The sequence below is a fragment of the Odocoileus virginianus genome, chromosome 2 (assembly GCF_023699985.2).
Source record: "Odocoileus virginianus isolate 20LAN1187 ecotype Illinois chromosome 2, Ovbor_1.2, whole genome shotgun sequence".
Taxonomy (NCBI): domain Eukaryota; kingdom Metazoa; phylum Chordata; class Mammalia; order Artiodactyla; family Cervidae; genus Odocoileus; species Odocoileus virginianus.
In genome coordinates this window covers 62,464,324-62,489,361 of record NC_069675.1, presented here as the reverse complement: position 1 = coordinate 62,489,361, position 25,038 = coordinate 62,464,324, and the positions used below count along the sequence as shown (strand labels likewise).

The following is a 25,038-nucleotide window of genomic DNA, read 5'->3' as shown; positions in this document are numbered from 1 at the left end:
ATGTCATACCTGTAACTTTTGTCACATCTCCTAAAGCCATTTGGGATAAACAAAGCATTCTTACCATCCTTATGCCCTCATCTTAGACTGTTTTTACTTCTGGCTTAGAAAATCTCAGACAAAAACAGGTAATAGAGGAGAATAAGCAAAGTCAGTGAATTAATCAAGGGAAAATTACATAGTTATAGGAAAATTGAAGAGATTTTTATATCCTGATTCTTTAATATAAGAAACAATCAGCATTATCATCAGTCTCTTAATATACTTTACTTTTAGTTTTATACTACAAATAATGCTCCCACAAACAAGGTATTTTATGTACTAATACATACTCTGAAGCAAATGATACCATTTGACTAAGTATTCATTAGAATGAAACCTTTTTATTTTTTTTAGAATGAAACCTTTTTAATCCAAGCACGAACTTGCCTGTGACTTTCAGAATAAGAGTATTCATCTCTCACCTATACAATGAAATTAGACCAGGTGATCTCTGAAGTTTCTGATAGTTCTAAATGTTAATGATGCTACACTACTTATATAGCCAATCCACATTCTTTTTTCTAAAGTTCTTAAATCAGGATCTTCCCTAAAAATGGTGTGAAGTTTCCAAAATGCATTACATTTTAGAAAATTTTAAATTCACATCTATTACAGACTAGGAATTGAAGAGTAATTTCTTACAAATAAAGTGAAGTCCTTTATTTCCTACCATCCATGTTCCTAAGAATATGAAAGTACTAATTAAAATTCAGAAATGTATAAAAACTTTAAGGAACAGTTACTGAAAACAACAAAAAATTCTATTAACTTAGTAGGCTTAAGTTTTGTATTAGGAAAACACTTATTAACAATAAAAAATTAAGGAGTTTTGGGATGACTCTCTGTAATCACAGTATTTAAAAATAAAACTACTTTCCTCTGCATAATTCTACTACATAACTGCTAACTTTCCTGAACTTCCAAAACTTACAAGCAATTAACTTCAATATACATCTCCAAGGAAAGGTTTCATCGACCACGTAAACACTGATTTATTAAATACAGTAGAAGTCCATGCTTTATAACTCAGCATTAAATTTCTCATGGAGAAATCAAGAAAAACATTTCCTATCATAGATAGTTATCAACTGTCTTTGTTATCTCCCAAGTAACATTTCATTAAAGAAATCAAGTTAAGTGGGAGCTGTCTTTCTTTACAGATGATGCCTGAGCTTTGGCCATTCTTCGAACCAGCGCTGCTTGTCTTTTTCTCTGAATTTCTTCCGGAGAATACTTTCTATTTTTCTCTTCTTCTTCTAAAACTGAAACCAAATATAGATATTAGTTTCAAAGACTATAAAATCATTCTGAATGAGTTTAATTTTTACTGTCTTATTACCCAGATCTGCCACACTGGTCTTGTTACTGGGCCTCCCTGGTGACTCAGACGGTAAAGAATCTGTCTTTGGTTTTGTTACTCAACCATGTTGCTGCCGTTTAGTTGCTAAGTCCTGTGGGACTCTTGTGACCCCACGGACTGTAGCCTGTCAGGCTCTGTCTATGGGGTTTCCCAGCAAGAATACTGGAGTGGGTTGCTATTTACTTCTCCAGGGGATCTTCCTGACCCAGGGACTAAGCCTGCATCTCTTGTGTCTCTAGCATTGGCAGGATTCTTTACCACATAGCCATCAGGGGCGGGCCATCCTAAACTATTAAGTATAAGACTACAAATGCAGATGCAGTACAAGGCTCCAGGCCAAAATGAAATCAAGAACTGATCAATCTGTTTGATGTACTCTTCTCACAGGGTTATAAAATTGATTAAAAACTCTACATTTTGACTACCCAGCAAATAATTCTTATGAACAATGACACCTAACTCATATAACCAATAAATGAATATATTTTAAAAACAAATTGGAATTTTAAATGTTATATAGATTATAATAGAAAAGTAGTCAAAATAAAATGAATTAGATATTAATAATACTTCAAATAGTATATTTTTACTGTAAGATAACTGATGTTAACATTCCTACTCCTACATTTTTTTCCTCTATAGATCTCCAAGATTTTTATTTCAGCTGTTTAGGAAAAATACTTTGGAGTAACAGAGTGAAACCTATCATGTCAATAAACATAAAATTCACTGTCAAATATTGCATTTTTAGATGGAAGATATATTTTCTATAAACATTGGAAAATTATTTCAAGGAGCAGGATGTCTGCATAAAATTTTCAATATGAAATCTTTTTACAAAATGTGAAGCATTCTGATATATTTTTATGCAACATACTTTAGTGTATACTTCAAATAAACATACTATGAAATGAACAATGTGTCTTAAATTTAACAAAACCAATTCTGCCTCTACCAAAATTCTGAGTTCTAATAAAATGAATTCCACAGTTAAGTCACTCTGAGCTAAAATATTAGATTATCTATGTAATGCTACTAAGAATCAGACTTCAAAATTTTAGCCAACATTTTTTCATTTAATGTTCTAAAATCAAGACCATCATCCAAATACATATTAAAGTGACTGTGTATTGAACTGTGTATGTTGTAAAATTTACCCTCTAAAGAAGTAAATAAGAATCAGTAGTACTGTTAACAAGAGAAATAATATCTACAATGACATCTACAGAGATTCAGAATATAGTTGCTGTAAGACATTTCTCTTGTTAATCAAGGTAGATATTTACCCAGAGTATATCATCACTCTCTCCTTCCATCCCCAGTATAATCAGAAATGGGAGAGGGTGCTCAGAGTTAAGAGATATATATCTCAAACTTCCCAGGTGATTCTGTTGCCTTTTGCTCTCTAAATCAATTATTTTACAGAATGCAGCTATTTTTTCTTATAGAATGATACAACATACTTTTAAATTAGTTTGACTAATTTATTATTTTAGTCTGAAAGCTGAGAAACACAAGAAATTCAGAACACACACACAATTCACATTCAGTTGACTATAAATTTAGAAGGAAAATAGGTTAACAATCCATGGCAGAATAGAACATAGCTCCCTAAAACTGGCACCTCAGTTGGTTATGTGGTATTCTACAAATTAATTTCAAAAGATACAATAAAGTCACATAGGGAAAATTTGATTTTGGAAGAATAAAAATGCATAGCAAGGAATCCAACTATTGGCAAGGAACAAAACAAAAATGGCTCTTTCAAATCTTAACCCTGAAGCAGGGGTCAAACACTTTTTTTTCCCCAGTTGTTGTCTAGTCACTAAGCCTAGTCTGACTCTTGCAACACTGTGGACTGTAATCTTCCAGGATCCTCTATCCATGGGATTTCCCAAGCAAGAATACTGGACTGTGTTGCCAGTTCCTTTTTCAGGAGATCTTCCCAACCCAAGGATCCAACCTGTGTCTCCTGCATTGGCAGGCAGATTCTTTATCACTGAGCCACCAGAGAAGTACTTCTTTTCAGTAAAAGACCCAAAAATATGTTAACCTTTAAGAGGCATAGGATCTCCTGTGGCAACTATTCAGCTTTGTCACTGCAGCATGAAAACAGCCATGGACAACACAGGTAAATAAATGATGCGGCTGTGTTCAAATAAAACTTTGTTTATGGACAATGAAACATGAATTCCACATAGTTTTCAAAAGGTATTAAGTATTATTGTTCTTTTGATTTTTTCCAACCATATAAAAAGTGAAAATCACCTTAATATGCTGGCTGTACAAAAAACAGGCTATACAGGCTGGATTTGGACAGGCCAAAATTAGCCAAATCTAGCTTAAAACAATGAGGTAGTTAGAAGCTCCCCCACTGCCCCAAAGGTATTTGCTGCAGAGCAGCTTGATACACCAAAGTAAAAGGAAATGGAAACAACAGAAAATGTCAACAAGGTTAATGTTAATTAGAATATTAGGTATTATCAGTAAGCTTAACAGAAAAACTATAAAGTAAACTGAAAGACTCTACCCATTAAAAAAAAATTGCTGATAAGATAGTAGACAAGAGTTTTGGAGAAACTCACATATTCCAGAGAGACTAGTCTTTAATGGAATTACAACTATAATTAAGTAAATTCACACTGGAAGAATGACTCAATTAACTGTACTTACTTAAATATAAACTTAAATATTTGAAACTACTATAAACTGACAACAATTTTAAAGTTTTAAAATATCTAGTTTGGGTGATAATGTAGCATATTCATTGTCAGTATTGATAAAAGTATAAATTGATGTAATTAGGGGTAAGATTTAAAAATCTCCATCAACATTTAAAATATTCTGAATCTTGTATCAATTTTCAAACAGATACAATCTCATGAGCATGTGCAAATTTATGCAGAATATTCACTGGCAGACTGGACTGCTTGTAATGCAAAAAACTGCAATCAAACTAAACCTCCATCAATAGAAAAACAGATAAATTATGGTATCATTCACACAACTACATACTATGCAGAGATTCAAAGGACTAAAGCAAATCTCTATGGACTATCAGGAAAAAGACAGTTACATTAAATAAAAGCAAAATCAAGCTGCCAAATAGTCTTTGCACATAATTATATCTATTTAAATAAATGTATAGATAGATACAAACCACCCTTCACCCCTACCTTTATATACTTGCAGAAAATGCTACTAACAGGGGCTTTCCCTCAAAAATCTTTGGAGAAAAGGAGAAATAGAGGACTTACCTTTTTATGTCAAATTAACCTACACTCTTTATTTTTAAACAATTATCTATTACTGCTGCAAATTTTTTTAAAGTGAGGGATCACTTAACAGGAAAGTTGTAGTGATAATGCCAACAAAAGCATCATTTAGAATCTAAACAGAAAACAATCTAATATTAAAAGAAATGAAAAACTCCATTACCATATTAACATTGATCTACATAATAGGTAAAATTCCTAATGTTAGCCTCAAGTGAGGGAGACTGATTAAAAAAATCAATAATTACAAGCCAGCATAGTAAATGGTGTAAAACAAGTTAGCATGGGCTACTGGCAAAACTGAGAAAGTGAACCAAAATCATTCTGAGTAGTTAGAAATACACTGTGTTTAAGAGATAAATGGAAACCAGCTAGTAGATCTGGTATATGCATGTGGACGTACAAGGTTTCTGTTGAAGAGCACCAGGCATTAAGAAACACAGACAGTTATGCCAGAAATATTCCCTTTTAAAAATTATTACAGTATCAGTGAATGACAGACTTTTCAGATTATATTGTATAATGTTCACTCAAATATTTACTGAACATCTTCTAAATTGCAGCTGCTATGGAAGGCCTAGGTTCACTGATGAGACAGATGGTAATCAATATCTGATTGCAAACTGTGACAAAAGAAATTAAGGAAATAAAAGAGAGATGACTGAAAACAACAGGAAAGCATTTATAGACTGTTGAAGGCAGTAGGGTTAGCTGGGAATAGCAAAGTTCCTGAACTAGAGAAGAACCTATTCTGTTTGAGGAACTCAAATACAGCTGGTGTAGCTGAAGTCTAGTAGGTAAGGCAAGAAAAAAAGAGAACAGGCAGGTTAAAGAGACAGTCCAGGCTTGCAGATCAGGGTATAAATTAAGATTTTATTTGAAGTATGATGAGCAGTGCCTGAAGGTTGTCTTCAAGCAGAGGAATGCCAAATACGCCTACTTGCTTTTTATTTTTTTTTAACCTTGTTTTAAAAGATGATTCTGCTGTTTGGAGACTAGAAATGGGAGGGAACAGGTAGAACTGCAGCAGTCCAGTCAGGAAATGTTGGCTTGCATAAGGGTGGTACAGCAGAGAGTGAGAAAAATGGGACAGTTTTGAGATACATTTTTTGAAGTAAAAACAATGGAACTTGAGAGATAGAAAGGAGAATTGGGTGAAAGAAAAAACTGGAAAGAATCAAAGATGACAAGATGTACTAAATAAGTAAATAACAACTCTAACCATCATAACTAACAGTTTTATATCAGATAGTATTCTAGCAAAGGCATTTAATTGGAATGCTCTAAACCTTCACATATTGTTCTGCTAAAAATAGACAATTACTCAAATTTTAAAACAGTGAGGTATTTCAGTGAACACAAGGAATCTCATACAGTAATACATATATGCATAAGTAAAATTTTCCAGGAAATAATTCAGAAAAGACTCAACACATACGTATTGATTGGCAACTGTAATAGTCACTGTATTAGATGTCGGCCAAGAATTCAATGCAGTCTTTTAAAATCACAAACCACCCAGTGTTTGTATATTCCAGCATCATTATTTGTTAAGAATCACTTTAAGACTTCTAGTTAATCATCGCAGAATGGTCTTTAACATATATCACAAAAATTCAATACAACAAAGAACTAGTCTGGCTATTTTTCAAAGAACACTATTTCATACATACCTTTTGAAGGCTGTCTCAAAGGTTCAAAAAATTTCACTGCAGACTGCTGTTGAACAGCCTTCCCAGATAATGGGTTGACAGCTTTATTTTTCTCCAAACCCTGTGTGATGCTGGTATCAGAAGTACTTCCTGTTACAGAACTGTTATTAAACGGGGAAAGCATCGGACAATTTTTCATCCTTTCAAGCACGTACCTAGACAATCTAGCTGCTCTGTTAAACTTTCTCTGAGTTTCACCTGTTATGGTGCTACTGGATAGATGTAGGGTACTCAATCTCTTCTTAGAAGCAGCAATTTCTGTACTCATATGATGTGAACTCACATTCAAACCTGAACTTTCTGTAAGAACCGATTTAGAACTATTCACTTGTTTTGGTACATCAGTGTTGTTCCAAGAGACATGCAGATTATTGATCTGACAGTCTAAGTTCTTAGAGTATATACTCAAATTTGTCGTGGCACCTAAAAAACCTGGAGAATTTCCATACATTTCCCCTCTCTCCATCTTCACTGATTTATTTATTTGTAAGCTATTTGTCAATGAAGATGTCTGTGCTGAAATGCTGTTCAGATTCAGGAGCTCTGACTGCATCAACTGACTTCCTTGTTTAGGTGTAGTAAACATGTTTTTGGCTCCATGTTTAGAACTATTATTGATCCCAAGTACACTTTCTGATGTCTTGCTGTCAACTCCAATATCTTGCTCCTGAGTTAGTCTTTCAATATCATCACATGCCTGGTATAATATATCATCATCTACATCATCTCCTTCCCAGCAACTCTCTAACTGATAACACGCTTTAACAATTTCATTGGTAAATGATGGATCATTCCAATCATCAAAGAAAGAACCTAACTTTGATCCATCAGTCTGATTTGGGTTACAAACGCTGGTGGTATTGTCCAAAGTTGCTGAGCTGAAAGGCTGGACATTAGCAGGCACTTTCAAAGACTGATTAAAAATGAACTTATTAGAACATCCTGGTTTCAAAGCAGATTTCTTTTCAGAAGCATTTACTTTAGAATTAAATTTAGTATGAGTATTTTCATTTACTTTTGCCAGATTAGATGCAATGGCAGAGTCTTGAATTTTGTCTTGATCAACTATATTCAAAGATTTCTCCAATTTCATTTTAGTTCCAGTGGCTGATAATTTATTTGGTTTATCATTTGGCTTTGGTGAAAATCTGTATTTTTCAGCATCTGTTAATTCACTGTTCCATGTATTTGAAGGAAGACCTTGTAAACTTTTTGAATCTTTTAACTTGGCATCTAGACTTGTATTCATTCCTGACTTACTTTTATCCTCTTTACTGTTAAAGGAACAAATTTCCTTGTGATCAGCAATTTGGACTGTTTTAGGAGCAGGGAACAGCTCAGACATTTCAATATTCTGCATAACAAAAGGTTCATTACTTAGTAAGTTTTCCCAATCATCCTCAAAATCACTGGTAGTAAAAGTATCAATGTGCTTATTAAAAGTTCCTGGTTCCTTAGTACAGAAAGTCACATATGATTTTGTCATTCCAGGATTATCGACTTGATGAGAAAGTGATCCTAGGGTTTTACTTGGCAGATTTTCAGTGACCACAGTTTCATTAGTAATGATTTTCTCCTCTTTCAAAGTGTTTTTCTTTCCAAAGGTAGTATTACTGGTTTTCAAGAAAGCATCTGACAAATCTTGGCTTAACTGTCCACTACACTTCTGAGTAGAACCATCAAACATGGCAATAAAGGCTGCTTCAGCATTTTGGTCAAATGGCTTCTGACTGCTGGTTTGATCATTTACCACAGATATCTTGGTGTTCTCTTTCACTGGCTTCTTTATTATAGCCTTATCTATTTCAGGAACTATATCACACAGTAACTGCATCTGTACACCATCTCTGTAATTATGTGAAGTCTCTGCTTCTGAAATCATCTGGATAAGATCATGATTTCTCTTGTCTTGCTCTTGAATCACATCCAGCTCTTCCATATTTTTATCAAATTGCTTAGCTAATTTCATAAGTTCTTCCTCTTGATTTTGTGATTTTAACCTATTAAAACAAATATTTCAAAAGTTATGTAGATATTCTAGTCTAAGAAGTCATACTCAACTGTTATTTAACATATTTTAAAACTCACAAATTTTAACACATCCTGACATTATAAATAAGTTCAAAACTTTACATGTCAAAGTTAAGGATACTAATTTATAACCATTTTGACATACACACAAAGCCAAATACTAAAATACACACAAAACACAAATACACACAAAACAGAATACACACAAAACAGAATACTAAAAATATTTACTTCACTGAATGTCAGAAAAAACTGAAAAGTTTAAACTTACTTTGTACAGCTGAGTTTTGCTCTTGATTTTCCTTTTGCTACACTAGGAGTGCAAGGAATAGCAGTGTCACCAATCCACATGCCCAGCATGGAGTCTGTTGTTGGTTTCTCATCCTTTGGGAGAAGGGCAAAAAAAAAAAAAAAAAAAAAAAAGAGATGTGAAAGTATAAAAACAACTAACCAAAACAAAACCCACTTTAATTATGTAGAATTATTTTATTAAAGGAATAAATTCTGGTAAGGTGACAGCAACTAAACAAACTTCAAAACAATGAAAAGCTGGAGGATGGCAATAACAAGTTGCAAGAAGTGATCTACACTTGCTTTACCGAATGAAAACACTAAAAAAAAAAAGTTTTTAAGAATTTAATTAGAAATGCACATTAGTTGCTCAGTCATGTCTGGCTCTTTGTGACCCCCTGGACTGTAGCCTGCCACACTCCTCTGTCCATGGAATTTTCCAGGCAAAAACACTGGAGTGGATAGCCATTCCCTTCTTCAGGGTACCTTCCAGACCCAGGGATCAAGCCCAGGCCTCCTGCATTGATTGTGGGCAGATTTTTTACCATCTGGGCCACTGTGGAAGCCATTGCAGAACAGAAATACATATTCAATAAGAAAAGTACATATTTTTATCACAAAAAAACTGATCAACTTATTTCAGTTGTCATAAGATATTGATAAAAATAAACATTAGTACTAGAAACTGTGCAGCAAAAATTATTAGAATTAGGAATAAGAGAGATAAATATGGAGTTCTTTCTGTATTACCTCAACCTCAAAATTTTCCCTATTGCCATTATAATGTTTATCTAAGTTGGACAATCCATGTTGACGTGAATTGACAACACCTAGATAGAACTAAGAAAATTTAGCATTAAGTCAGGACCAAGTTAGAGATAATGGCAAGATTAGAACTGATGCTGTGAATGAGGTAGGGAGAAAAACAAAATTAAGTAGAGAAAGTGGGTAAAGAAGTTTTAACCAGTATTAAGGCTAGAAAAAAGCCATTTTAGTCCTATATGTTTCTTTTATACCTTTTAGTCACTTGATCATGCACAAAATTAGAGAATGAATTTATGTATTAGTTACAAACCAAACCAACAAATTAAACAAGTTAATCATTTTCTACTCTGTTTTTATAGTACCTGGAATGAATATAAACAAGCAAATGTCACACAAAATAATCACTAGATTACAGATTACTTGAAGGCAAGGACAGTTCCTATGATGACTAAGCATCTAGCAAAATGCTGAGCATAAAGATGTCAATTCATGTTTATACACTAGAAAGTTAGGTGATAAGTTGCCTACAACTTGGTACTTCAAAATCATCAATCAATCAAAAAGTAGTTTCCTTAGATGTCCAATTGAATCTAGCAGTTTTCAGCTTTGCAAATACTCAAGAAAAGCAATAATTTTGATTTTAGACTCAATACATAGCTTCCCTTTTGTTTCAACAATCTTGAATTTGGGAAGATAACATTCTTAATGATTTAATTATGGATTTTTTTTGGGTCCATCTACCAAGCAATTTTAAATTCACTCCATTTTTATAGATTAAAAGTATAGTAACTTTATATATCCAGTTATATAAATAGATGGGTCCTATATATGGTTTTTATATTATTTGTAAATGTTACATTTTTAAAAATTCCTCATTAATAATTACACAGTACAATCCAGTGCTGTAAAATGCATCTAACACATTAGTTCATTTAATTCTAGAGTATACGGTGCAGAGTTGTATAAAAATGATGGAAAAATATAGAACATCTTCAAACAAACAACACTGTATGAAAAGTATCCCAGAAGAAAGTAAAATGACTGATCAATTAGAATAAAATAATGCAAATTTTAACAAATGTCATCTCTGGAATTATTGCTGTTTGTTGTTTAGTCCCCGAGTCGTGTCCAGCTCTTTGTGACTCAATGGACTGCAGCCCACCTGGCTCCCCTGTCCATGGGATTTTCCAGGCAAGGAAACTGGAGTTGGTTGCCATTTCCTACTCCACAGGATATTCCCAACCCAGGGATTGAATCCATGTCTCCTGAATTGGCAGGCGGATTCTTTACCACTGAGCCACCAGGAGCCCCATCAATTAAAATAAAAGTGAAAATTTTAAAATACATCTCCAGAACTATCAAGGAAATTTAAATAATTATTTAAAGAGGGTAACTCACCTATGCCATTCTGGAACATGAAAAGTTCCTAAACAGACCTTGATATTACTCAAGATTTATATGCTTTAAAAGTGCTCACTTGAAAGGGGTAACATTTAAAAGCAACTAGTTTAACTGTATTTTTTCTTATACACAAGTTATCACTTGCATACTGCTGCCATTTCTTTTATGTGAGCAATTATTTCCAGCCCACTTAAGTAAAGAGTCCAATAATTTACTTACCCTTTTATCACTATTTAGGTTGACCAGCCCAAACACATTTTATTATGCTTCTTTCATGTAAAATCAACAATTTAATGAAGATCTATTGTTAACTTATGTAGCAAGTAATATATGGCATAAATGCTATTTAACTAATGAACTCTATGTAAAATGTATTTCTATGACATGCCAAAGATGGAAAGTAGAGCTAGTAGTAACAGAGCTCTTTTGACTGTGGTAGTTGTAATTTTGGATGTTTTATAGCCACTAAGAAAAACTTTATTTCCTGTCTCCTCCACCTGTATGATGGTGATCCTTGTAACCAGTTTGGGCCAGTGCCATGTATTGTTTACAGTCAACATACAGTCACTATCTGAGGCTACATCAAGGAAAATACCATACTTCCTGTGAAGACACTAAACAAAATTTGGATGTTTTCTGAAATGTTGCTAAATAAGAAAAAAAAGAAAGAGATCCAGAGCAGAGAGTGATCTATTACTCAAGCATCACAAGAGCTGAAATAAAGAAGAAACTTTTGAACACAGTTCTTTTACAACAAATAATTTAACTATAATATGTAATTTTAATATACCTAATACTTGTAATAGTCTATAGTTTACAAACAATTTTAATATAATTCAATCATCACAATAATACAAGAAAGAGAGCAAGACAAGTAATAATTCTATTTTAACAACTAAAAACTAAATGAACCAAAGTTTGGATAGTTTAAATGACTTGCTTGTATATGTGTGTATGCTCAGTCAAGTCCAACTCTTTTGAGACCTCATGGACAGTAGCCACCAGGCTCCTATGTCCGTGGAATTTTCAAGGCAAAAATATAGGAGGGGGTTGTCATTTCCCACTCCAGGGGATCTTCCTGACCCAGGGACTGAACCCATGTCTCCTGCATCTCTTGCACTTGCAAAAAGTTTCTTTACCACTGTGCCACCTAAGCAAGTGACTTGCTTGGGGGTTGCCACAGAAGGCAGACTTAGTACTAAATCCAAATCCAGTTTTTTTCCTGGAGTAACAGGCAAATTTGGCCTGGGAGTACAGAATGAATCAGGGCAAAGGCTAATAGGGTTTTGCCAAGAGAATGCACTGGTCATAGCAAACATTCTCTTCCAACAACACAAGAGAAGACTCCACACATGGACATCACCAGATGGTCAACACCGAAATCAGAATGATTATATTCTTTGCAGCCAAAGATGGAGAAGCTCTATACAGTCAGCAAAAACAAGACTGGGAGCTGACTGTGGCTCAGATCATGAACTCCTTATTGCCAAATTCAGACTTAAAATTGAAGAAAGTAGGGAAAACCACTAGACCATTCAGGTATGATCTAAATCAGATCCCTTATGATTATACAGTGGAAGTGAGAAATAGATTTAAGGGACTAGATCTGACAGAGTGCCTGATGAACTATGGATGGAGGTTTGTGACACTGTACAGGAGACAGAGATCAAGACCATCCCCAAGAAAAAGAAATGCAAAAAAGCAAAATGGTTGTCTGAGGAGGCCTTACAAATAGCTGTGAAAAGAAGAGAAGCGAAAAGCAAAGGAGAAAAGGAAATATATTCCCATTTGAATGCAGAGTTCCAAAGAATAGCAAGGAGAGTTAAGAAAGCCTTCCTCAGCGATCAATGCAAAGAAATAGAAGGAAACAACAGAATGGGAAAGACTCCAGATCTCTTCAAGAAAATGAGATACCAAGGGAACATTCATGTAAAGATGGGTTCGATAAAGGATAGAAATGGTATGGACCTAACAGAAGCAGAAGATATTAATAAGAAGAGGTGGCAAGAATACACAGAAGAACTGTATGAAAAAGATCTTCACGACCCAGATAATCACAATGGTGTTATCACTCACCTAGAGCCAGACATCCTGGAATGTGAAGTCAAGTGGGCCGTAGAAAGCATCACTACGAACAAAGCTAGTGGAGGTGATGGAATTCTCATTGAGCTATTTCAAATCCTGAAAGATGATGCTGTGAAAGTGCTGCACTCAATAACCCAACAAATTTGGAAAACTCAGCAGTGGCCACAGGACTGGAAAAAGTCAGTTTTCATTCCAATCCCTAAGAAAGGCAATGCCAAAGAATGCTCAAACTACCGCACAGTTGCACTCATCTCACATGCTAGTAAAGTAATGCTCAAAATACACCAAGCCAGGTTTTAGCAATACGTGAACTGTGAACTTCTAGATGTTCAAGCTGGTTTTAGAAAAAGCAGAGGAACCAGAGATCAAATTGCCAACATCTGCTGGATCATCAAAAAAGCAAGAGAGTTCCAGAAAAACATCTATTTCTGCTTTATTGACTATGTCAAAGCCTTTGACGGGGTGGATCACAATAAACTATGGAAAATTCTGAAAGAGATGGGAATACCAGACCACCTGATCTGCCTCTTGAGAATCCTAATCCTATATGCATGTCAGGAAGCAACAGTTAGAAATGGACATGGAACAACAGACTGGTTCCAAATCAGAAAAGGAGTACATCAAGGCTGTATATTGTCACCCTGCTTATTTAACTTCTATGCAGAGTACATCATGAGAAATACTGGGCTGGAAGAAGCACAAGCTAGAATCAAGATTGCCGGGAGAAATATCAATAAACTTAGATATGCAGATGACACCACACTTATGGCAGAAAGTGAAGAGGAACTAAAAAGCCTCTTGATGAAAGTGAAAGAGGAGAGTGAGAAAGTTGGCTTAAAGCTCAACATTCAGAAAACTAAGATCATGGCATCTGGTCCCACCACTTCATGGGAAATAGATGGAGAAACAGTGGAAACAGTGGTTGACCATTTTTCTGGGCTCCAAAATCACTGCAGATGGTGATTGCAGCCATGATATTAAAAGACGCTTAATCCTTGGAAGTAAAGTTATGACCAACTTAGATAGCATATTAAAAACCAGAGACGTTACTTTGTCAACAAAGGTCCGTCTAGTCAAGGCTATGGTTTTTCCAGTGGTCATGTATGGATGTGAGAGTTGGAATACAAAGAAAGCTGAGCGCCAAAGAACTGATGCTTTTGAACTGTGGTGTTGGAGAAGACTCTTGAGAGGCCCTTGGACTGCAAGGAGATCCAACCAGTCCATTAAAGGAGATAAGTCCTGGGTGTTCATTGGAAAGACTGATGCTGAAGCTGAAATTCCAACTTTTGCCACCTCATATGAAGAGTTGACTGATTGGAAAAGACCTTGATGCTGGGAGGGACTGGGGGCAGGAGAAGGGGACGACAGAGGATGAGATGGCTGGATGGCATCACCCGACTCGATGGACATGAGTTTGAGTAAACTCCGGCAGTTGGTGATGGACAGAGAGGCCTGGCGTGCTGCGATTCATGGGGTCAAAAGAGTCGGACATGACTGAGTGACTGAACTGAACTGAACTGAATGTTTCCTGATGATATTTTAAGTTAACAAGTATTAAGAAAGGGAGTTTCAACTGGGAAAAGACTACTACAGACAGTTAAAATAATAATAATAATAATAATAATAAAAGATTTTGAAGTTTAAGTTTTTATTGTCTGATTGTATTCTTATTAACATGAAAAATAATAACCATATATTATTAAATAACATTAAAAACAAAATAAAAACAAGGCTCTAGTTAAAAATCATTTCTAAAAAATAATATATATGCTTAGGAAAATATATGTTTGCAACTTTACATTATGTTCCTTTTTTCAAAACTGCATTTCAGTGGTAGAAAAGGTGAAAGAAATCTGTGTTACTCTGTTTTTTGAGAAGAGAATTGAATAAGACAAGATATTTTTCACATAAATGAACATATAATATATGTTCATTTATATGTTATATGTTCATTTATATATGTTTATATGAAACATATGCTATATGTTTCACTGTTCTGTAATACACTATAAAATTACTCATATTTACCTGAGGAGCAATACGATTAACAATATGTGAGATCTCATCACTATCTGTGGTGTAAAGCTGCTTTTTTCTTCCTTTACCTATAGAAACAAAGAAATTCATATAAATTATAAACAAAAATGTAATTTCTAAAAATATCAGTCACTTCTTAGAAAACAATTAGCATGGTTTAGATCACTAAGCACTCTGACATCACATGCCTATCACAGCAACAAAATCACAGATTTTGGAAAAACATCGGCTGTATAAAAGCTCCTGATGTGAACACCTGACTGAAATTCTAAGGTTAAACCCTAATCATTAATCAAATATTCACCCAGATAAAACTGTTAATGACAAATTACCTAGCTGTTTTGTCATTGGAGAATTTTGATCCCAAAAGATATCATTCTGTCCATCTGGATCATTAGGAGAACTGAAGGCAGATGACAATAAATCCATTTGCAGCATTCTCTTTGGTGTCTCATATCTTTCTATATAAAATAAGATCAAAATAATGATTATTGCATTCTAAAGGATTACTTGACTTCATAACACCCCAATGTTAACTACCTCAGCTAAATTACATTTTATGTTCCAATTATAAAATTTTCTCCCAGTGATGACTGTATTACTTTATCCACAACTGAAACATTTGTCTCACATAAAAATCCCAGTAGTACTTTACAAACTTGACATTGTAAATAGTAAGTACAATCCAATAGTTCTAATAGTTCTATAAATGGACAATACTGTATAAGCTAGCCACTACACTGGAACTCGGAGTCTTGTGGAACCACCTGTAATTAATAAATACATTTCAAAAATGAACAACTGTTTCAACAGAAACTTCAGAAAAATACATTTCAAAAATCAGAAACGTTTCAACAAAAACTTCAGAAAAAGTCTGTGTTCAGCCTCCTTTGGCCAACCATACCCAACCAATTACTTCAAAAAACTATAGTTAGCCATTTCTTAGTTAAGTTCTGTCAAGTACCACTTTTTGTTTGTTCTGCAATTGTTTTGTCAAAGTAAACTACAAACAAGGTAAAAAGCTCTATTTAAGAACATGCTCTAGAAAACAGCTCTTATGAATTTCAATTCCTACCAGCATTCATCAGAAATCTTTTTAAAAAATGAAACACCAAAAAGTGATCAGAATGATATGCTTAGGGGCCCATAGTTTCCTACTTTGAGGAACTTTATACAAAGGAACTTCCGGTTTATTCAAAAGGTAAAGCATCACCAAGATCTTGAGAATACAGGTAACTGTATTTCATATGTCCCCTTCACTAAAATCTGGTCAGGGCAAACAGTTCAAGGTGAAATCATCCCTCTAGGCATAACCTGAAGGCAAAAGGTATTATTTCTCCTCGCTCCGCCACTGCTGATGCCTGGAGAAGCAGCCTAGCAATCAGCGTTCCTCCCTGAGGTAAACCCCACAACTTAATTCCTGTGGCAGGGGCGATAAGTGGTCAAGCCTAACTGGGCAGTGCTCATACTTGGGGATGAAAGTCGTGGGGGAGTAGAGACTGGTTAATTTTGAACTCTTGAGGGAGAAGCCCAGGCAAAGAAAACACGATTTCAGACTCCACCCCCACCCGAGGCTCTGAAGCTGAGGCGCTGAGGCCCAGGGAGGCCCCCACTGCCCATATCTCACCCTCGGGATTACTTTTACTGCACGAAGCGGCTACTGGAGGCTGCTCTTGCTGAGGCAAGGGCCGGGGAGCCCTCTCTCCTGGCCCTTGAGGTCCCGAGCCGCGGGCCGCCCTCAGCCTCCTCTTTCCCGATTCAACCACCGAACGGCATTCTTCAGTCGCTGTCCCTTTGCGCGGCGTTTGCTTCAGGCCAGGGCTGTCCCCGTGTTTCCTTCGCCGACTCATGGCCCAGAACCCCCTCCACCGGCAGCGTTTCCTTTCACATTCTGCAACGGGAGCAGCAGAGCAATAGAACTAAAAGCAGGACGCCAAGCCAACGGCCGCCACCATTTTGGTCTGAGGAACGCTCGTAAGAGGAGGGCGCTGATTGGCTGCGTCGGGACGAGGGGCGGGGCTACCAAGGTGCGGAGGCGCGCTTCCGCATCCCGCGTCCGAGCCTCCTCTGTTCTGCTCGGATTTGTCCGCATTGGAAATGATTTAAGGGTTATTGGTCTGGCCACAGAGACGCAGAGCGAGAGCATGCGAGGTGGAAAGAATCCTTTGGCACTTTTTTTAATTGCGTTTACAACTAGAATAACACATTACTCGGGTTCAGATTATTGTGGGTTTTAATTTTTGGAAAAAGAGGAAATACCGGAATAGATTAGGAAGGAAGACAAAACTTCTTCCATAGAAGAATGTGCATAGAAAATCAAAACACGTAGGAAAAGGTATTAAATTCATAAATTAACAGAGTTGCGTATACAAAGTCAATATTCGAGGATCAATTGTGTTCCAATAGATTAGTAATAAATGTTAACAATGACGTTTTAAAGAAAGATGATTCATAGTAGCATACAAGATACCAGTTAATTAGGAATAAATTTAACCAGATGTTAACACTCCTACACAGAGAATTATGAGATATTAAAAAAAAAATTGAAGACCTAAGTAAATGGAGAAATACTGCATTCATAGATTGCAAGACTCAATATTGGTAGCTGTTTTTTTTTGAAAGTCATTCAGTGGTGTGTTAACTCTTTGGGACCCGGTGGACTGGGGCCTGCCAGGCCCCTCTGTCCATGGAATTCTGGTGTGGATAGCTGTTCCCTTCCCCATGGGATCTTCCCAACCCAGGGATCCAACACAGGTCTCCCACATTGCAGATGGATTCTGTTACCAGCTGAGCCACCAGGGAAACCGAGGTATACTGGAGTGGATAGCCTATCCCTTCTCCGGCGGAACTTCCTGACCCAGGAATTGAACCGGGGTCTCCTGTATTGCAGGCAGATTCTTTACCAGCTGAGCTACAAGGGAGATTACCTCAAATCAAGTGCTATTTGATTATATATTGAATTGTAAAAGGTAAAATAGCATTCTATAAGATAATATATATTGTCTTCATTACGTAAAGTGAATTTTAAATGGAACAAAAAGGTCACCAACTGTAAAGAAAATAATTAAAAATATGGCTACATTAAATTCATAACTTGAGGACTTCTGCCTAACCAAAGACAACATTAAAGACAATGAAAAACAAGTCACAGACTGGGAGAAGATATTCAGTTCAGTTCAGTCGCTCAGTTGTGTCCGACTCTCTGCGACCCCATGAATCGCAGCACGCCAGGCCTCCCTGTCCATCACCAACTCCCGGAGTTTACTCAAACTCATGTCCATCGAGTCGGTGATGCCATCCAGCCATCACATCCACTGTCATCCTCTTCTCCTCTGCCCCCAATCCCTCCCAGCATCGGGGTCTTTTCCAATGAGTCAACTCTTCGCATGAGGTGGCAAAAGTATTGGAGTTTCAACTTCAGCATCAGTCCTTCCAATGAACACCCAGGACTGATCTCCTTTAGGATAGACTGGTTAGATCTTCTTGCAGTCCAAGGGACTCTCAATAGTCTTCTCCAACACCACAGTTCAAAAGCATCAGTTTTTCGGCACTCAGCTTTCTTCACCATCCAACTCTCACATCCATACATGGCTACTGGAAAAACCATAGCCTTGACTAGACGGACCTTTGTTGGCAGAGTAGTGTCTCTGCTTTTAAATATGGTATCCAGGTTGGTCATAACTTTCCAGTAAAGTAATGCTCAAAATTCTCCAAGCCAGGTTTCAGCAATACATGAACGTGAACTCTTAGATGTTCAAGCTGGCTTTAGAAAAGGCAGAGGAACCAGAGATCAAATTGCCAACATCTGCTGGATCATCAAAAAAGCAAGAGAGTTCCAGAAAAATGTCTATTTCTGCTTTATTGACTATGCCAAAGCCTTTGACTGTGTGGATCACAATAAACTATGGAAAATTCTGAAAGAGATGGGAATACCAGACCACCTGAGCTGTCTCTTGAGAAACCTGTATGCAGGTCAGGAAGCAACAGTTAGAAATGGACATGGAACAACAGACTGGTTCCAAATCGGAGAAGGATACAAGGCTGTATATTGTTACCCTGCTTATTTAACTTATATGCAGAGTACATCATGAGAAACGCTGGGCTGGAAGAAGCACAAGCTGGAATCGAGATTGCTGGGAGAAATATCAATAACCTCAGGTATGCAGATGACACCACCCTTATGGCAGAAAGTGAAGAGGAACTAAAAAGCCTCCTGATGAAAGTGAAGAAGAGTGAAAAAGGTGGCTTAAAGCTCAACATTCAGAAAACTAAGATCATGGCATCTGGTCGCATCACTTCATGGGAGAAAATATTACAATATGCAAAATTAAGAGCTCATATATAAAACATACCAAGAATAGATATAAATCACTAAGGAAATGTTTGACCACCGTTAAGAAAAGTGGGTCAGATATTTTAGCAGGTTTTGCAAAAGACATCAAAGTGTTCAACAAACTTGTATAAAGGTGTTCAACCTCATTTGTAATGAAGAAGATGAAAATTAAAATGAGGATTAGATACTCTTCTCAGGAGGAGGGCACAGCAACCCACTCCAGTATTCTTGTCTGGAGAGTCTCTATGGATAGAGGAACTTGGCGGGCTACAGTTCATGGGGTCACAAGCAGTTGGACACCACTAAAGCTACTGAGCATGCATGCACATGATATTCTTCTACACCCATCAGAATCGCTAAAGTTAAACAGAGTGACAATGGAGGTAACAAGGAAGTAAAACTGATGAGACCATAGCCACTACCTTGGTTGCATCATGTGAGAGAATGGAGAGCCAGAGGCCCCAGCCAATGGAGACTGTCACAGTACTGCTGGCGACGGCATAACTTGGTTGAGCAACTTGGAAAACAGTTTTTGATCTAGCAATCCCACTCCACGTACTTGTGCATCAAGATACATTTTATAAGAATGCTTTCAGCAATTAAATTCAAAATTACCCTAAGCTGGAAGCCAACCAAATACCCTTCAACAGTAGAGTGGGTAAATATATTGAGCTATATTTACTCAACAGAATGCTGCATAGTAATGAAAATAAAAAGCTATAGCTCCTTGTAACAAGAAAAACATATCTCATAAACTTCAGCAAAAGAAGCCAGACTCCCCACTCCTTCCTCGCCAAGAATACTATGTAACTCCATTTACATAAATTCCAACAGGCAAAATTAAACCATATTGTATAGAAATGTAAGCTTAAGTGATAAAATTATAAAGAACAATCATGGAAGTGATGACCATAATAGTCAGAATAATGTTACTTTGGGAAGGAGAGAAGGGGCAATGATTAGAAGCCAAGATGGAAGGAGAGTATCCAATACTTTTGTTCGTTGTCTTGTTCTAGTTGTTGATTTTGTGATAATTCATTGAGCTGAACATGTCATTTTATGTACTTTTCTGAATACATATTTATCAATAAAAATGTTTTAAAATTTTAATGTAATGCAAAAATCTTTATTTCTACTGAAGAAATGGTTTATATTTCTTTTTTGTAATTTACTATTTTTGTTCTTCAGTTTGGCTGACAGGAATCCTAGAACTAAATCTGAGGTACTATCAATTATGTAAATCATTGTGGTGAAATAGTTCTTTTCTTTTTCCTCAGTACTTTACTTTCTACTAATATTTCTGTTGCCATTTTTGCAGGAAAAGAGGGAGCCAGAGAACAGTCATATTCCTGGTCTCGTCCCAGGTCTGGAGCATGTTCCTGGTATGGGCCAGTGAGTGAGTGTCCTTGACTTGGAGCAGGAAAGAATTCAAGAGCCAAAGTATTAATAAAGTGAAAGCAGGTTTATTTAGAGTTACACATTTCACTGGCAGAAACCAGATCATCTCAGCTAGATAATTTCATAGGTCAATGAGTGGGAGGAGTATTCTAACTATTTGCGGGAGGAGGAGTGGATTTCCAGGAGTTGGGCCACCACTCACTTTTTGGCCTTTTATGGTCGGTCAGCCTGGGATTTATCACGGCGCTTTGTCATGGCACTGGTGTCCTTTGCTTGCCCATGTATTACAGTGAGTCTGTAATGAGGTTCAAGATCAACTGGAAGTCAGATCTTTCACCGTCTTGGGCCTAATCAGTTTTTGTAGTATTCTGTGTCATTCTTTGACAGTTCTGCCCCACTCCCTTCCTTCCTGTCTCACCACAATTATTTGTAATCTACATATTTTAAAACCATTATTTAGTTTTATATTATTTATTTATATATAACTGGATATGACTGCTTGGGAGATCACATCTCTTAAAATTCAAACTAATTTCTTGAATCTCCAATTGTTTATAGTAATAGGACTATTTCAATTATTTTCTGGGGTCTCTCTTACCTCTCAACTGACCAAGAATTCCAGAAGCAAAATTTTAAAAACTCAAATGTCCATTATAATACTTTCTTAAATAAATGGCATCATAGCTATCTAAGACTAAATTTATCCTAAAAATACCTAACTCATACTGAGAAAATAGTTGAAGGTATTTGAAGAATTTAATAATGCCTATTGGAGCAATAACTATGTGGTAATTCTTTAAAGCATATTAATACTGAAAATAAAATAGCAATGAATAATTTCCCATAACTGTCCAAATTCTATAATGCCCAAGTAACTCTTATAAAAAGGAACAACTCAAGCTCAAAAAACAGACATATGTTCTTACCTTAGTAGCCCCAGGATGGCTATAATCTATAATTATTATGTGGTAGGAAACTATCATAAGTTTTAGTTTTAAAGTTACTTAATTCACACAATCTGTTCCAGTTCTAAATGTAGTTCAAAATAAATGTGTTTCCTGAATATAGCTCCAAGTGAATTATAGTACAACTAACCTCTGGATAAAATATTTTAATAAAAGGTAAATCTTATAGACGTCTGAATGTAATGTGATCCAAAAGGCCAAAATAGCATTTCTAGGCATTTGAATAACATGTACATATAAGTGCTTTTTAGTGCAACTAAAAACTGTTTTAATAAATCAGAGTTAAACATTGATTTATTTTACCTGCATACGTTATCCATAAGCTTAACAATGATTATTAAGCAAAAATTTGAGGCATTGAGAGTCTGTTGTTAAGGAGCTTTTTTACAGTGAAGTGATTGCCTTGTCACTTACATTACAATGATATTGTCAGGATCAATGGCCAATTGTGGAAGGTCTTTGTTTGAATCAAAAAATAATAGGAACTTCATTGACCATCCAGTGGTTAAAATCTTGCCTTCCTATGTAGGGAGTAGGGGTTCAATCTCTGGTTAGGGGGCTAAGATCCCATATGCTTCCTGCTAAAAAACCTAAAAAACATAAAACAGAAGCATTATTGTAACAAATCCAATAAAGACTTTAATAATAATAATAAAAATCATAATGTGCTATTATGTAGCACAGTATGTGTACAGAGCTCCGCCCCAGCTCCAAATCTATCATAATACCGTTGACAGAATTTGAACAGGCAACAGAATGACTAGAGAATTTTTTAAAAAGTGCTGTTACTGTATTTCTTAAATATACTCCAAAATGCACCTGGATAAGTTCTGGGTGTTTTTTTTTTTTTTTTAATTAATTAACTAGTTAATTTTTTTCATTGAAGTATAGTTGATTTACAATGTTCTGTTAGTTTCAATTTTTAGATTCTTTTCCATTATACGTTATTACAAGATATTGAGTATAGTTCCCTGTGCTGTACAGTAGGTCCTTGTTGGCAATTGTAATTAAAGTCACATCCACACCTATCCCTCTTCTGAGGGAACTGCTCCACGGAGAACCCAGGTGATCTGCTGCACAGGTGATCCCTTATTCGAGTAGAGATGGTTCTTGACTTTGGGAACCAACCCATAGATTGACTGTCCGCTTCTGACTGTCACAAAAAGATACATTGAGATAATCATATTTCCTCTTGGAGATTTAAAGAATTTACTAGCAGGCCCAGTGCAAAACCATGGGAGGACGGCTGGTGGGAGGGGAAGAGTGTAGAAACTCTGAAGAAGTCTTCTAATGGTGGTGATTTAGTTGCTAGGTCATGTCCAACTCTTGGGACCCCGTGTTCCATAGCATGCCAGCATGGGATTATCCAGGCAAGAATACTGGAGTAAGTAGCCATTTCCTTCTCCCAGGGATCCTCCCAACCCAGGAATTGAACCTGGGTCTCCTGCATTGCAGGCAGGTTCTTTACTGATTGAGCTAAGAGGGAAGCCCAGTCTTCTAATAGTGGAACCGAAATAAGTGATGTTACCTGACAAGATCATTGAATGAATATTTTAGATTTTAGTTGCTAGAAACTGAACAACCATTTAGTTCCAGGGTCCCTAAGGCCAAGTCCCATTGTAATTCTAATCATGGCCTTTTCTTTTTCAGTGTAAGCCCTCATAGCAAACTTCCTTTCCTTGAGCTAGCTAATGCCAGTAAATTTGTATTCCTTATAGCCACAAATACTAAACTAAAGCAAAGCTTGGGATTTAAGATTATGGCCTAATTGTTTCTCAGTTTTTATTAGAAGGCACAAATCAGGAACAAAGAAATACTTGCTACAGAATGCTTTTAACTGCTGTTAAAAGCATGATCCCAAAATCATTCTTAAGCACAAGATGGTTGCTGTAAACTTTGCAAAATCATGCTTAATTATAAATTATTTGAGCAATTTTTTTCAAAAATAATAAGTTAAAGAAATATTATTTCAAAAAGTTCAAAATAGAATGTAGTAGAATCCATTTAAAGATGGACTTGAGAGCTAAAACATTTTAGTGATTCATTTGAACCTGAGACAAATTATAGTGGACACTGTCTGTCGTTTGAAATCATTTTTTAAAAACTTTTCTTGGCTCACTATTTTATAAATACCCAAAAGTTTAGAAAATATGGACCATATTTGTTGTCTTTCCTGCCCATAATCCAGGATCACCTCTGTTTTTACCAGTTTCCTCAATTTCCTTACCTCTCAACTGGTCAGTACATTTTCCTTGCTGGACTCAAATTTTGGATCAACCATGCACTAGCTGTCTTAGCTTCTACCTCTGAATTATTATGTTGGAGAGGTTCCCAACTGTGCCACGAAGAATCTATAGTCATCAGGAGCTTTGAATGTCACATGATAAAGTGACAAATCTCATTGAGTAGGAGAACTCATGCTTTTGTTCTCCAAAATAGAGATTCCAAAGTTCTATCACTTTCTAGAATAGAAAAGAATATAAAGAAAATAAAGAATATAAAGAACATTAAGAGAAATGATGAGTTTAATTACTAAGAATGGGCTTATGATAAATCTTAACTAAAATTTTATAATGGAATAAATAAGATATAAATGTTTCAGGAATCACTCTATAGTACTCAACGTGCTTCCTGAAATCTTCCCCACAATGAAGATAATAAATACAGCCATCACCCCCAAAAGATTTCTGTCCTCCTTTGTATTACTTTTGTTTGTAATACATAAGTTTATATATTGATAATTCACCTGTGATTAATGGTTGAGTTTAACAATCAGCTCACAAAATTCCTGCAAATTTAATACTTAGCTCTTGAGATCTCCTCTGAGTTGGTTGGAGCATACCACGGATTTCTTTATGTCTCGTGCTCCTTTTTCCACTTTAAGTAACCTTCCTCATCTTGCCTATTTTTTCAAACTTTTCATCAGTTTTAAGCCTCTCAATTCAGTGATTGCTCTCAGAAGTGGACTCAGAGGGTCTTATACATAGGTTACAGGCTTAAAAAATGAAACCAAGCTGTTTAAATGTTGTAGGAAAAGAAAGCCTGGGGCAACTTACTAGGGCTAAGAAATCAGAAAGATGCTGTGTAAGGGAGCTCAACCTGAGGAGGAGACCCTTTCTGAGTGACCAGTATGGAGGTCAGTCTGGGGAAACTGGTAGAAAAAAGCAGAGCAAGTTACTCAAATACTGGAGTGGGCCATATATTTGTAAACAGTGCTTTCTGCAGGTACCACTTAGCAGTACCATTCACTGAATTCATCTCACCCATTACTGCAGGTACTATCCCCCCACTGGGTCTGTATCTACCTAGGAATAATATCTGTGGGTGTCATAGAGGTAATTTT

The 25,038-nt window shown here is 36.1% G+C and overlaps 1 protein-coding gene across 2 annotated transcripts; it reads right to left on the bottom strand.

The window, feature by feature from the left end:
• Positions 1-363: 363 nt before the first annotated feature.
• On the bottom strand, positions 364-16,984 carry ETAA1 (ETAA1 activator of ATR kinase). Of its 2 annotated transcripts, none has more exons than XM_020878593.2 (6): positions 16,627-16,984; positions 15,332-15,460; positions 14,991-15,067; positions 8,692-8,804; positions 6,351-8,389; positions 364-1,304 (listed from the first exon to the last, which is right to left on the bottom strand). In XM_020878593.2, exons 1-6 carry the CDS (start codon positions 16,847-16,849, stop codon positions 1,171-1,173), a joined length of 2,715 nt encoding a protein of 904 aa, XP_020734252.1. In that variant the 5' UTR covers positions 16,850-16,984; the 3' UTR covers positions 364-1,170. The 2 variants fall into 2 exon arrangements, with proteins under 2 accessions (XP_020734252.1, XP_020734253.1); XM_020878594.2 differs by having other exon boundaries at positions 16,639-16,984.
• Between the last annotated feature and the right edge of the window lie 8,054 nt (positions 16,985-25,038).